Source organism: Oncorhynchus tshawytscha, unplaced genomic scaffold (assembly GCF_018296145.1).
Source record: "Oncorhynchus tshawytscha isolate Ot180627B unplaced genomic scaffold, Otsh_v2.0 Un_contig_588_pilon_pilon, whole genome shotgun sequence".
Lineage (NCBI taxonomy): Eukaryota > Metazoa > Chordata > Actinopteri > Salmoniformes > Salmonidae > Oncorhynchus > Oncorhynchus tshawytscha.
Window position 1 is genome coordinate 492765 of NW_024609810.1, and position 14736 is coordinate 507500.

The following is a 14736-nucleotide window of genomic DNA, read 5'->3' on the forward strand; positions in this document are numbered from 1 at the left end:
TACAGTACACTACACTACAGATCACTACAGAACACTACAGAACACTACAGTACACTACACTACACTACACTACAGTACACTACAGTACACTACACTACAGAACACTACAGTACACTACAGTACACTACAGTACAGTACACTACAGAACACTACAGTACACTATACTACAGTACACTACAGAACACTACAGTACACTACAGTACACTACAGTAAACTACAGTACACTACAGTACACTACAGAACACTACAGTACACTACAGTACACCACAGTACACTACAGTACACTACAGTACACCACAGTACACTACAGTACACTACAGAACACTACAGTACACTACAGTACACTACAGAACACTACAGTACACTACAGAACACTACAGTACACTACAGTACACTACAGAACACTACAGAACACTACAGTACACTACAGAACACTACAGTACACTACAGAACACTACAGAACACACTACAGAACAGAAGAAAACTACAGAACACTACAGAACACTACAGAACACTACAGAACACTACAGAACACTACAGAACACTACAGTACACTACAGAACACTACAGTACAGTACACTACAGAACACTACAGAACACTACAGAACACTACAGTACACTACAGAACACTACAGAACACTACAGAACACTACAGTACACTACAGAACAGAAGAAAACTACAGTACACTACAGTACACTACAGAACACTACAGAACACTACAGTACACTACAGAACACTACAGTACACTACAGAACACTACAGAACACTACAGTACACTACAGAACACTACAGTACACTACAGTACACTACAGAACACTACAGAACACTACAGAACACTACAGAACACTACAGTACAGTACACTACAGAACACTACAGAACACTACAGAACACTACAGTACACTACAGAACACTACAGAACACTACAGAACACTACAGTACAGTACACTACAGAACACTACAGTACACTACAGTACACTACAGTACACTACAGTACACTACAGAACACTACAGTACACTACAGTACACTACAGTACACTACAGTACACTACAGTACACCACAGTACACACAGTACACTACAGAACACAACAGTACACTACAGTACACTACAGTACACTACAGAACACTACAGTACAGTACACTACAGTACACTACAGAACACTACAGAACACTACAGTACACTACAGAACACTACAGAACACTACAGTACAGTACACTACAGTACACTACAGAACACTACAGAACACTACAGTACACTACAGTACAGTACACTACACTACACTACAGAACACTACAGAACACTACAGTACACTACAGAACACTACAGTACACTACACTACAGTACAGTACACTACAGTACACTACACTACAGTACACTACACTACAGATCACTACAGAACACTACAGAACACTACAGTACACTACACTACACTACACTACACAGTACACTACAGTACACTACACTACAGAACACTACAGTACACTACAGTACACTACAGTACAGTACACTACAGAACACTACAGTACACTATACTACAGTACACTACAGAACACTACAGTACACTACAGTACACTACAGTAAACAGTACACTACAGTACACTACAGAACACTACAGTACACTACAGTACACTACAGTACACTACAGTACACTACAGTACACTACAGTACACTACAGTACACTACAGAACACTACAGTACACTACAGTACACTACAGAACACTACAGTACACTACAGAACACTACAGTACACTACAGTACACTACAGAACACTACAGAACACTACAGTACACTACAGAACACTACAGTACACTACAGAACACTACAGTACACTACAGTACACTACAGAACACTACAGAACACTACAGTACACTACAGAACACTACAGAACACTACAGAACACTACAGAACACTACAGTACACTACAGAACACTACAGTACAGTACACTACAGAACACTACAGAACACTACAGAACACTACAGTACACTACAGAACACTACAGAACACTCAGTACACTACAGTACACTACAGAACAGAAGAAAACTAAGGTACACTACAGTACACTACTACAGAACACTACAGAACACCACAGTGCACTACAGAACACTACAGTACACTACAGAACACTACAGAACACTACAGTACACTACAGAACACTACAGTACACTACACACTACAGAACACTACAGAACACTACAGAACACTACAGAACACTACAGAACACTACAGTACAGTACACTACAGAACATTACAGAACACTACAGAACACTACAGTACACTACTACAGAACACTACAGTACACTACAGAACACTACAGTATAGTACACTACAGAACGTTACAGAACACTACAGTACACTACAGAACACTACAGTACACTACAGAACACTACAGTACACGACACTACACTACACTACAGTACACTACACTACAGAACACTACAGAACACTACAGTACACTACAGTACAGTACACTACACTACAGTACACTACAGAACACTACAGAACAACACTACAGTACACTACACTACACTACAGTACACTAGAACACTACAGTACACTACAGTACACTACAGAACACTACAGAACACTACAGTACACTACAGAACACTACAGTACACTACAGAACACTACAGTACACTACAGTACACTACAGTACACTACAGTACACTACAGAACACTACAGTACACTACAGTACACTACAGTACAGTACACTACAGAACACTACAGTACACTACAGAACAGAAGAAAACTATAGTACACTACAGAACACTACAGAACACTACAGAACACTACAGAACACTACAGTACACTACAGAACACTACAGAACACTACAGAACACTACAGTACACTACAGAACACTACAGAACACTACAGAACACTACAGTACACTACAGTACACTACAGAACACTACAGAACACTACAGTACAGAACACTACAGAACATTACAGACACTACAGTACACTACAGTACTACAGTACACTACAGTACACTACAGTACACTACAGAACACTACAGAACACACTACAGTACACTACAGAACACTACAGTACACTACAGAACACACAGTACACAGTACACTACAGTACACTACACTACACTACAGACACACTACACTACACTACAGTACAGTACACTACAGTACACACTACAGAACACTACAGAACACTACAGTACACTACAGAACACTACAGTACACTACAGTACACTACAGTACAGTACACTACACTACACTACAGTACACTACAGAACACTACAGTACAGTACACTACAGTACACTACAGTACACTACAGAACACTACAGTACACTACAGTACACTACAGTACAGTACACTACAGAACACTACAGTACACTATAGTAAACTACAGTACACTACAGTACACTACAGAACACTACAGTACACTATAGTACACAGTACACTACAGTACACTACAGTACACTACAGTACACCACAGTACACTACAGTACACTACAGTACACTACAGTACAGTACACTACGGTACACTACAGTACACTACCGTACACTACAGTACACTACAGAACACTACAGTACACTACAGTACACTACAGTACAGTACACTACACTACACTACAGAACACTACAGAACACTACAGTACAGTACACTACAGTACACTACAGAACACTACAGAACACTACAGTACACTACAGAACACTACAGTACAGTACACTACAGAACACTACAGAACACTACAGTACACTACAGAACACTACAGTACACTCAGAACACTACAGTACACTACACTACAGTACACTACACACTACAGATCACTACAGAACACTACAGAACACTACAGACACACTACAGAACACTACAGAACACTACACTACAGTACACTACAGTACACTACAGTACACTACAGTACACTAGAACACTACAGAACACTACAGTACACTACAGTACACTACAGAACACTACAGTACACTACAGAACACTACAGAACACTACAGTACACTACAGAACACTACAGAACACTACAGAACACTACAGTACACTACAGAACACTACAGTACACTACAGTACACTACAGAACACTACAGAACACTACAGTACAGTACACTACAGTACACTACCGTACACTACAGAACACTACAGTACGGTACACTACGGTACACTACAGTACACTACCGTACACTACAGTACACTACAGAACACTACAGTACACTACAGAACACTACAGAACACTACAGTACACTACAGAACACTACAGAACACTACAGAACACTACAGTACACTACAGAACACTACAGTACACTACAGTACACTACAGAACACTACAGTACACTACAGTACACTACAGTACACTACAGTACACTACCGTACACTACAGAACACTACAGAACACTACAGAACATTACAGAACACTACAGAACACTAAAGAACACTACAGTACACTACAGAACACTACAGTACAGTACACTACAGAACATTACAGAACACTACAGAACACTACAGTACACTACAGAACACTACAGAACACTCAGTACACTACAGTACACTACAGAACAGAAGAAAACTAAGGTACACTACAGTACACTACTACAGAACACTACAGAACACCACAGTGCACTACAGAACACTACAGTACACTACAGAACACTACAGAACACTACAGTACACGACAGAACACTACAGTACACTACAGTACACTACAGTACACTACAGAACACTACAGAACACTACAGTACAGTACACTACAGAACATTACAGAAACATTACAGAACACTACAGAACACTACAGTACACACTACAGAACACTACAGAACACTACAGAACACTACAGTATAGTACACTACAGAACGTTACAGAACACTACAGTACACTACAGAACACTACAGTACACTACAGAACACTACAGTACACGTACACACTACACTACACTACACTACAGAACACTACAGAACACTACAGTACACTACAGAACACTACAGTACAGTACACTACAGTACACTACAGAACACTACAGTACACTACAGTACACTACAGAACACTACAGTACAGTACACTACAGTACACTACAGAACACTACAGAACACTACAGTACACTACAGTACAGTACACTACAGTACACTACAGAACACTACAGTACAGTACACTACAGTACACTACCGTACACTACAGAACACTACAGTACGGTACACTACGGTACACTACAGTACACTACCGTACACTACAGTACACTACAGAACACTACAGTACACTACAGAACACTACAGAACACTACAGTACACTACAGAACACTACAGAACACTACAGAACACTACAGTACACTACAGAACACTACAGAACACCACACACTACAGAACAGTACAGAACACTACAGAACACTACAGTACAGAACACTACAGTACACTACAGAACACTACAGCAGTACACTACAGAACACTACAGTACACTACAGAACACTACAGTACACTACAGAACACTACAGTACAGTACACTACACTAAGGTACACTACAGAACACTACAGAACACTACACTACATTACACTACAGTACACTACACTACACAGAACACTACAGTACACTACAGAACACTACAGTACACTACAGAACACTACAGAACACTACAGAACACTACAGAACACTACAGTACACTACACTACAGAACACTACAGTACACAGAACACACTACAGAACACTACAGTACACTACAGTACACTACAGAACACCACAGTACACTACAGAACACTACAGAACACTACAGAGCACTACAGTACACTACAGTACACTACAGAACACTACAGTACACTACAGTACACCACAGTACACTACAGTACACTACAGTACACTACAGAACACTACAGTACACTACAGTACACTACAGAACACTGCAGTACACTACAGAACACTACAGTACACTACAGAACACTACAGAACACTACAGAACACTACAGTACAGTACACTACAGAACATTACAGAACACTACAGAACACTACAGTACACTACAGTACACTACAGAACACTACAGTACACTACAGAACACTACAGAACACTACAGTACACTACAGAACACTACAGTACACTACAGAACACTACAGAACACTACAGTACACTACAGAACACTACAGTACACTACAGTACACTACAGAACACTACAGTACACTACAGAACACTACAGTACACTACAGAACACTACAGTACACTACAGAACACTACAGAACACTACAGTACACTACAGAACACTACAGTACACTACAGAACACTACAGAACACTACAGTACACTACAGTACACTACAGAACACTACAGTACACTACAGAACACTACAGTACACTACAGTACACTACAGTACACTACAGAACACTACAGTACACTACAGAACACTACAGTACACTACAGAACACTACAGTACACTACAGTACACTACAGTACACTACAGAACACTACAGTACACTACAGAACACTACAGAACACTACAGTACACTACAGTACACTACAGTACACTACAGAGATAATATTGAAAACAATCAACAATAAGGTTTGCTTTCACTTGCTGATCAATACATTGATCATTTAAATCAGGGATGTCAAAATCATTCAACAGAGGGCCGATTGTCTACAGGTTTTTGGTTTCAATTAAGACATAAACTACCAGCTTAGGGGAGTTCCTTACTATCACTTATTACTTATTAGTGACCTTCATTTATCAATCAATTACAAGGGAGGAGCGAGAACCTGCAGACACGCGGCCCTCCGCTGAATGAGTTTAACACGTGGATGAAGTCATCACCATGTGAGAAACATGGGAGCTGGTCAGTGTGAATGGCAGCACCATACTCCTGTACACTCTGAGATAAAAGGGTTCCAAAAGGGTTCCTTGGCTGTCCACACAGGAGAGCCCTCTTTGGTTCCAGGTAGAACCCTTTTGGGTTCCATGTAGAACCCTCTGTAGAAAGGTGTTCTACCTGGAACCAGAAAGGGTTCTTCAAAGGGTTCTCCTATGGGGACAGCCGTGGAACCCTTTTAGGTTCTAGATAGCACCTTTTTTCTGAGCATCGCTTATGCACTAAACTAGCCTAATGAATGACAGTGAAACTGGTGATGGGGCTGGGGGGTGAACTGAATGAGCATTTTCACCCTGTATCTGTCCTGATTTGTCCCGGCCGCTTTGGGCTGTGAAGCCGACTTCCATCATGATCTGATGAAAAAACAGAAAGAGAAAATTGAGGGCGAATGAAAACTCACGCAAACCTCTGTCTCTCTCTCCTCCCCTCCTAAATGATTGTGGTCATCACATGATGACAGAGAGAGAGACCCTTTCCTTAATACTCCTGGTCCCTTTAAATAGCTGTGTGTCACGGTACATCCTCCAGCTTAAAAAATACCACCAAGCAACACAGAATGTCCAGGAACAACATCAAACAAGGTAGCTACCTCTAAGAACAAGCCAGGCAGTGCATGCAGAGAGCAGGGACCAGGGAGCAGGGAGCAGGGACCAGGGAGCAGGGACCAGGGAGCAGGGACCAGGTACCAGGGAGCAGGGAGCAAGGACCAGGGACTAAGGACCAGGGACCAGGGAGCAGGGAGCAGGAAGCAGGGAGCAAGGACCAGGGACCAGGGAGCAAGGAACAGGGACCATGGACCAGGGACCAGGGTGAAGGGAGCAGGGAGCAGAGAGCAGAGAGCAGGGAGCAGAGAGCAGGGAGCAGAGAGCAGGGAGCAGAGAGCAGGGACCAGGGACCAGGGACTGAGGAGCTATACATGCATGCCTCAGCCTGTGGAACTAGATTCTCTCCTCTGTTTACCACCTCTTCTTCCCTTTCTCTTTTCCTCTTCCTCCCTCAACCAGTCAGTCACTATCCAGTGGCAGTGTTGTCTCTCTTCATCCTCTTCTCCTTCTATTCCTCTGTCAGTGTCAGTGTTGTCTCTCTTCATCCTCTTCTCCTTCTATTCCTCTGTCAGTGTCAGTGTTGTCTCTCTTCATCCTCTTCTCCTTCTATTCCTCTGTCAGTGTCAGTGTTGTCTCTCTTCATCCTCTTCTCCTTCTATTCCTCTGTCAGTGTCAGTGTTGTCTCTCTTCATCCTCTTCTCCTTCTATTCCTCTGTCAGTGTCAGTGTTGTCTCTCTTCATCCTCTTCTCCTTCTATTCCTCTGTCAGTGTCAGTGTTGTCTCTCTTCATCCTCTTCTCCTTCTATTCCTCTGTCAGTGTCAGTGTTGTCTCTCTTCATCCTCTTCTCCTTCTATTCCTCTGTATGTGTTCCCCTCTCCCTCCTGTCCTCATCCCTCTATCCTGCCCTTTCCTCCTTCTCATTGCTCTTCTCATTGTTCCCCTCTCCCTCTATATTTCCACCAGTTTGAGTGCTGCATATGCCTTGTGAGACAGGATCCCATCCACACCTCTCTCTGTTCCTCTTCTCACTCTCTCTCTCTGCCAGTGTCAGTGCTGCTCCTGGCTGGTGAGAGGATCCTGTCCTCTCCCTCTATTGCCCTCCTCTCTCTCAACTCCTTCAACCTCCTCTCTATTTATCTCATCATCCTCATCCTTCTCCCTCTCTCCCTCTCTCTTCCAGTGTGGGCTCTGCTCATGGTGTTGGTGTGTGTGGAGCTGCGTGGCAGTGGCAGAGCGAGCGCGGCGCCCATCTGTGTCCACGGCCAGGCGGGGTGCCACTTCCTCTCCCTGGCAGACCTCTTTGACCGGGTCCTCCAGCACAGTGCCAGGATGCACAGCATCTCCAGTGACCTGCACTCTGAATTCGTAAGTCCCATGATCTTTCTCTAGTATGCATAAAGTTACCTCTTTCTTTTCTCTCATTCTTTCTCTCTCTGTATCTCTGTCACTAATGACACAGTCCTAGTCTCTCTCTCTCTCTGTGTGTGTCTGTCACTAATGACACAGTCCTAGTCTCTTTCTCTCTCTCTCTCTGTGTGTGTCTCTGTCACTAATGACACAGTCCTAGTCTCTTTCTCTCTCTCTCTCTGTATGTCTCTGTCACTAATGACACAGTCCTAGTCTCTCTCTCTCTCTGTGTGTATCTCTGTCACTAATGACACAGTCCTTGTCTCTTTCTCTCTCTCTCTGTGTGTGTCTCTGTCACTAATGACACAGTCCTAGTCTCTTTCTCTCTCTCTCTCTGTGTGTATCTCTGTCACTAATGACACAGTCCTAGTCTCTCTCTCTCTCTGTGTGTCTCTGTCACTAATGACACAGTCCTAGTCTCTCTCTCTCTCTCTGTGTGTCTCTGTCACTAATGACACAGTACTAGTCTCTTTCTCTCTCTCTGTGTGTGTCTCTGTCACTAATGACACAGTACTAGTCTCTTTCTCTCTCTCTCTCTCTCTCTGTATGTCTCTGTCACTAATGACACAGTCCTAGTCTCTTTCTCTCTCTCTCTCTGTGTGTGTCTCTGTCACTAATGACACAGTACTAGTCTCTTTCTCTCTCTCTCTGTGTATCTCTGTCACTAATGACACAGTCCTAGTCTCTTTCTCTCTCTCTGTGTATCTCTGTCACTAATGACACAGTCCTTGTCTCTTTCTCTCTCTCTCTGTATCTCTGTCACTAATGACACAGTCCTAGTCTCTTTCTCTCTCTCTCTCTCTCTGTGTATCTCTGTCACTAATGACACAGTACTAGTCTCTTTCTCTCTCTCTGTGTGTCTCTGTCACTAATGACACAGTCCTAGTCTCTTTCTCTCTCTGTGTGTATCTCTGTCACTAATGACACAGTACTAGTCTCTCTCTCTCTCTGTGTGTCTCTGTCACTAATGACACAGTCCTAGTCTCTTTTCTCTCTCTCTCTGTGTGTATCTCTGTCACTAATGACACAGTCCTAGTCTCTTTCTCTCTCTGTGTGTATCTCTGTCACTAATGACACAGTCCTAGTCTCTCTCTCTCTCTCTCTGTGTGTCTCTGTCACTAATGACACAGTACTAGTCTCTTTCTCTCTCTCTCTCTGTATGTCTCTGTCACTAATGACACAGTCCTAGTCTCTTTCTCTCTCTCTCTCTGTATCTCTGTCACTAATGACACAGTCCTAGTCTCTTTCTCTCTCTCTCTCTGTATGTCTCTGTCACTAATGACACAGTCCTAGTCTCTTTCTCTCTCTCTCTGTGTGTGTCTCTGTCACTAATGACACAGTCCTAGTCTCTTTCTCTCTCTCTCTGTATCTCTGTCACTAATGACACAGTCCTAGTCTCTTTCTCTCTCTCTCTGTATCTCTGTCACTAATGACACAGTCCTAGTCTCTTTCTCTCTCTCTGTGTATCTCTGTCACTAATGACACAGTCCTAGTCTCTTTCTCTCTCTCTGTGTGTCTCTGTCACTAATGACACAGTACTAGTCTCTTTCTCTCTCTGTGTGTATCTCTGTCACTAATGACACAGTACTAGTCTCTTTCTCTCTCTCTGTATGTCTCTGTCACTAATGACACAGTCCTAGTCTCTTTCTCTCTCTCTCTGTGTGTGTCTCTGTCACTAATGACACAGTCCTTGTCTCTTTCACTAATGACACAGTCCTAGTCTCTTTCTCTCTCTCTCTGTGTGTGTCTCTGTCACTAATGACACAGTCCTTGTCTCTTTCACTAATGACACAGTCCTAGTCTCTTTCTCTCTCTCTGTGTGTCTCTGTCACAGTACTAGTCTCTTTCTCTCTCTCTGTGTGTGTCTCTGTCACTAATGACACAGTACTAGTCTCTTTTCTTCTCTCTCTCTCTCTGTATGTCTCTGTCACTAATGACACAGTCCTAGTCTCTTTCTCTCTCTCTCTCTGTGTGTGTCTCTGTCACTAATGACACAGTCCTTGTCTCTGTCACTAATGACACAGTACTAGTCTCTTTCTCTCTCTCTGTGTGTGTCTCTGTCACTAATGACACAGTCCTAGTCTCTTTTCTCTCTCTCTGTATCTCTGTCACTAATGACACAGTCCTAGTCTCTCTGTATCTCTGTCACTAATCTCTCTCTCTCTCTCTGTATGTCTCTGTCACTAATGACACAGTACTAGTCTCTTTCTCTTTCTCTCTCTCTGTGTGTGTCTCTGTCACTAATGACACAGTACTAGTCTCTTTCTCTCTCTCTGTGTGTGTCTCTGTCACTAATGACACAGTCCTAGTCTCTTTCTCTCTCTGTGTGTATCTCTGTCACTAATGACACAGTCCTAGTCTCTTTCTCTCTCTGTGTGTATCTCTGTCACTAATGACACAGTCCTCTGTATCTCTGTCTAATGACACAGTCTAGTCTCTCTCTCTCTCTCTGTGTGTCTCTGTCACTAATGACACAGTACTAGTCTTTTCTCTCTCTCTCTGTATCTCTGTCACTAATGACACAGTCCTAGTCTCTCTCTCTCTCTCTGTGTGTGTCTCTGTCACTAATGACACAGTCCTAGTCTCTTTCTCTCTCTCTCTGTATCTCTGTCACTAATGACACAGTCCTAGTCTCTTTCTCTCTCTCTCTGTGTGTGTCTCTGTCACTAATGACACAGTCCTAGTCTCTTTCTCTCTCTCTCTGTATCTCTGTCACTAATGACACAGTCCTAGTCTCTTTCTCTCTCTCTCTGTATCTCTGTCACTAATGACACAGTCCTAGTCTCTTTCTCTCTCTCTCTGTGTGTGTCTCTGTCACTAATGACACAGTCCTAGTCTCTTTCTCTCTCTCTCTGTATCGCTGTCACTAATGACACAGTCCTAGTCTCTTTCTCTCTCTCTCTGTATCTCTGTCACTAATGACACAGTCCTGGTCTCTTTCTATCTCTCTCTGTATCTCTGTCACTAATGACACAGTCCTAGTCTCTTTCAATTCAATTCAATTCAATTCAATTCAAGGGCTTTATTGGCATGGGAAACATGTGTTAACATTGCCAAAGCAAGTGAGGTAGACAACATACAAAGTGAATATATAAAGTGAAAAACAACAAAAATGAACAGTAAACATTACACATACAGAAGTTTCAAAACAATAAAGACATTACAAATGTCATATTATATAACAATGTACAAATGGTTAAAGGACACAAGATAAAATAAATAAGCATAAATATGGGTTGTATTTACAATGGTGTTTGTTCTTCACTGGTTGCCCTTTTCTCGTGGCAACAGGTCACAAATCTTCCTGCTGTGATGCACACTGGAATTTCACCCAGTAGATCTGGGAGTTTATCAAAATTGGATTTGTTTTCGAATTCTTTGTGGATCTGTGTAATCTGAGGGAAATATGTCTCTCTAATATGGTCATACATTGGGCAGGAGGTTAGGAAGTACAGCTCAGTTTCCACCTCATTTTGTGGGCAGTGAGCACATAGCCTGTCTTCTCTTGAGAGCCATGTCTGCCTACGGCGGCCTTTCTCAATAGCAAGGCTATGCTCACTGAGTCTGTACATAGTCAAAGCTTTCCTTAATTTTGGGTCAGTCACAGTGGTCAGGTATTCTGCCGCTGTGTACTCTCTGTGTAGGGCCAAATAGCATTCTAGTTTGCTCTGTTTTTTTGTTAATTCTTTCCAATGTGTTAAGTAGTTATCTTTTTGTTTTCTCATGATTTGGTTGGGTCTAATTGTGCTGCTGTCCTGGGGCTCTGTAGGGTGTGTTTGTGTTTGTGAACAGAGCCCCAGGACCAGCTTGCTTAGGGGACTCTTCTCCAGGTTCATCTCTCTGTAGGTGATGGCTTTGTTATGGAAGGTTTGTGAATCGCTTCCTTTTAGGTGGTTGTAGAATTTAACAGCTCTTTTCTGGATTTTGATAATTAGTGGGTATCGGCCTAATTCTGCTCTGCATGCATTATTTGGTGTTCTACGTTGTACACGGAGGATATTTTTGCAGAATTCTGCGTGCAGAGTCTCAATTTGGTGTTTGTCCCATTTTGTGAAGTCTTGGTTGGTGAGCGGATTGCCAAGATAAGACAGCAGTCTATTGCCAAGGTAAGACATTAGTCTATTGTCAAGGTAAGACAGCAGTCTATTATAATTTTGTTATTTGGGTGAACTATCCCTTTAAAGGTTCTACAAGCTTTTTGTTTCTTTGCTTTCGAAGGCTTTGCTCTTCAGAGATGCAGCTCCTTTGACTCTCTGACCTTTTGCTTTCTACCTACGTCTTCCCTGTCAACTCAATTCCTCTTTCTCTCCTTTCTTCTTCCCTCCTTCAGGAGCAATATGTTCTGCCAAGCAGAAATCATATTGGCAGGATAAACCGCCACTGCCATACAGCCACCATACTAACCCCTAATGGCAAAGAGAACGCGCAGAGACTGGCTGTGAGTCTTACAACTCTGTTTAATCAACTATTGTTTACCATAGTACTACCCCTCTCTGCTTCCTGTAGTAACCTTGTCTGTTCCCTGATGGTACTACCCCTCTCTGCTTCCTGTAGTAACCTTGTCTGTTCCCTGATGGTACTACCCCTCTCTGCTTCCTGTAGTAACCTTGTCTGTTCCCTGATGGTACTACCCCTCTCTGCTTCCTGTAGTAACCTTGTCTGTTCCCTGATGGTACTACCCCTCTCTGCTTCCTGTAGTAACCTTGTATGTTCCCTGATGGTACTGCCCCTCTCTGCTTCCTGTAGTAACCTTGTCTGTTCCCTGATGGTACTACCCCTCTCTGCTTCCTGTAGTAACCTTGTCTGTTCCCTGATGGTACTGCCCTCTCTGCTTCCTGTAGTAACCTTGTCTGTTCCCTGATGGTACTACCCCTCTCTGCTTCCTGTAGTAACCTTGCCTGTTCCCTGATGGTACTACCCCTTCTGCTTCCTGTAGTAACCTTGCCTGTTCCCTGATGGTACTACCCCTCTCTGCTTCCTGTAGTAACCTTGTCTGTTCCCTGATGGTACTACCCCTCTCTGCTTCCTGTAGTAACCTTGTCTGTTCCCTGATGGTACTGCCCCTCTCTGCTTCCTGTAGTAACCTTGTCTGTTCCCTGATGGTACTACCCCTCTCTGCTTCCTGTAGTAACCTTGTCTGTTCCCTGATGGTACTACCCCTCTCTGCTTCCTGTAGTAACCTTGTCTGTTCCCTGATGGTACTACCCCTCTCTGCTTCCTGTAGTAACCTTGTCTGTTCCCTGATGGTACTACCCCTCTCTGCTTCCTGTAGTAACCTTGTCTGTTCCCTGATGGTACTGCCCCTCTCTGCTTCCTGTAGTAACCTTGTCTGTTCCCTGATGGTACTGCCCCTCTCTGCTTCCTGTAGTAACCTTGTCTGTTCCCTGATGGTACTGCCCCTCTCTGCTTCCTGTAGTAACCTTGTCTGTTCCCTGATGGTACTACCCCTCTCTGCTTCCTGTAGTAACCTTGTCTGTTCCCTGATGGTACTACCCCTCTCTGCTTCCTGTAGTACCCATGTCTGTCTCCAGATGTAGACTGCTTCTATGTCTTTGCTTGTGTCTGTCTTCTCTCTTTCAACACTCAATAACCAACTCTACAAGAACATACAATTCTACTCGCTCTCTCTCTCTCTCTCTCCTCAGAGAGAGGAGTTAACGGAGGTGATTCTGAAGCTGCTGGTAGCATGGAAGGATCCTCTGTGGCAGTTCCACCAGAACATGGTTCACCAGGATGACTTCAACAACTTCAGCTCCAACAAAGCACTGGAGATGAGCTACATGGTGCACGAGCTCCGCAAGGGAGTCGAGAAGGTGGCTGATAAGGTTAGAGAAAGACGGGGGGTGAAGATGGCTGATAGGGTAAGAGGAAGACGAGGGGAGAAGATGGCTGATAGGGTAAGAGGAAGACAGGGGGAGAAGGTGGCTGATAGGTTAAGAGAAAGATGGGGGAGAAGATGGCTGATAGGGTAAGAG

The 14736-nt window shown here is 43.4% G+C and overlaps 1 protein-coding gene across 1 annotated transcript in view; it reads left to right on the forward strand.

Annotated features, from left to right (window-relative positions):
* Nucleotides 1-7421: 7421 nt before the first annotated feature.
* The window catches only part of prl2 (prolactin 2), a 13070-nt gene continuing 5755 nt past the window's right edge, over nucleotides 7422-14736 (forward strand). Inside the window, exons 1-5 of the mRNA XM_042318594.1 lie at nucleotides 7422-7617; nucleotides 8400-8420; nucleotides 8535-8719; nucleotides 13092-13199; nucleotides 14407-14586. Coding sequence (XP_042174528.1) covers nucleotides 7422-7617; nucleotides 8400-8420; nucleotides 8535-8719; nucleotides 13092-13199; nucleotides 14407-14586 — 690 coding nt within the window. The remainder of the gene's footprint in view (nucleotides 7618-8399; nucleotides 8421-8534; nucleotides 8720-13091; nucleotides 13200-14406; nucleotides 14587-14736) is intronic.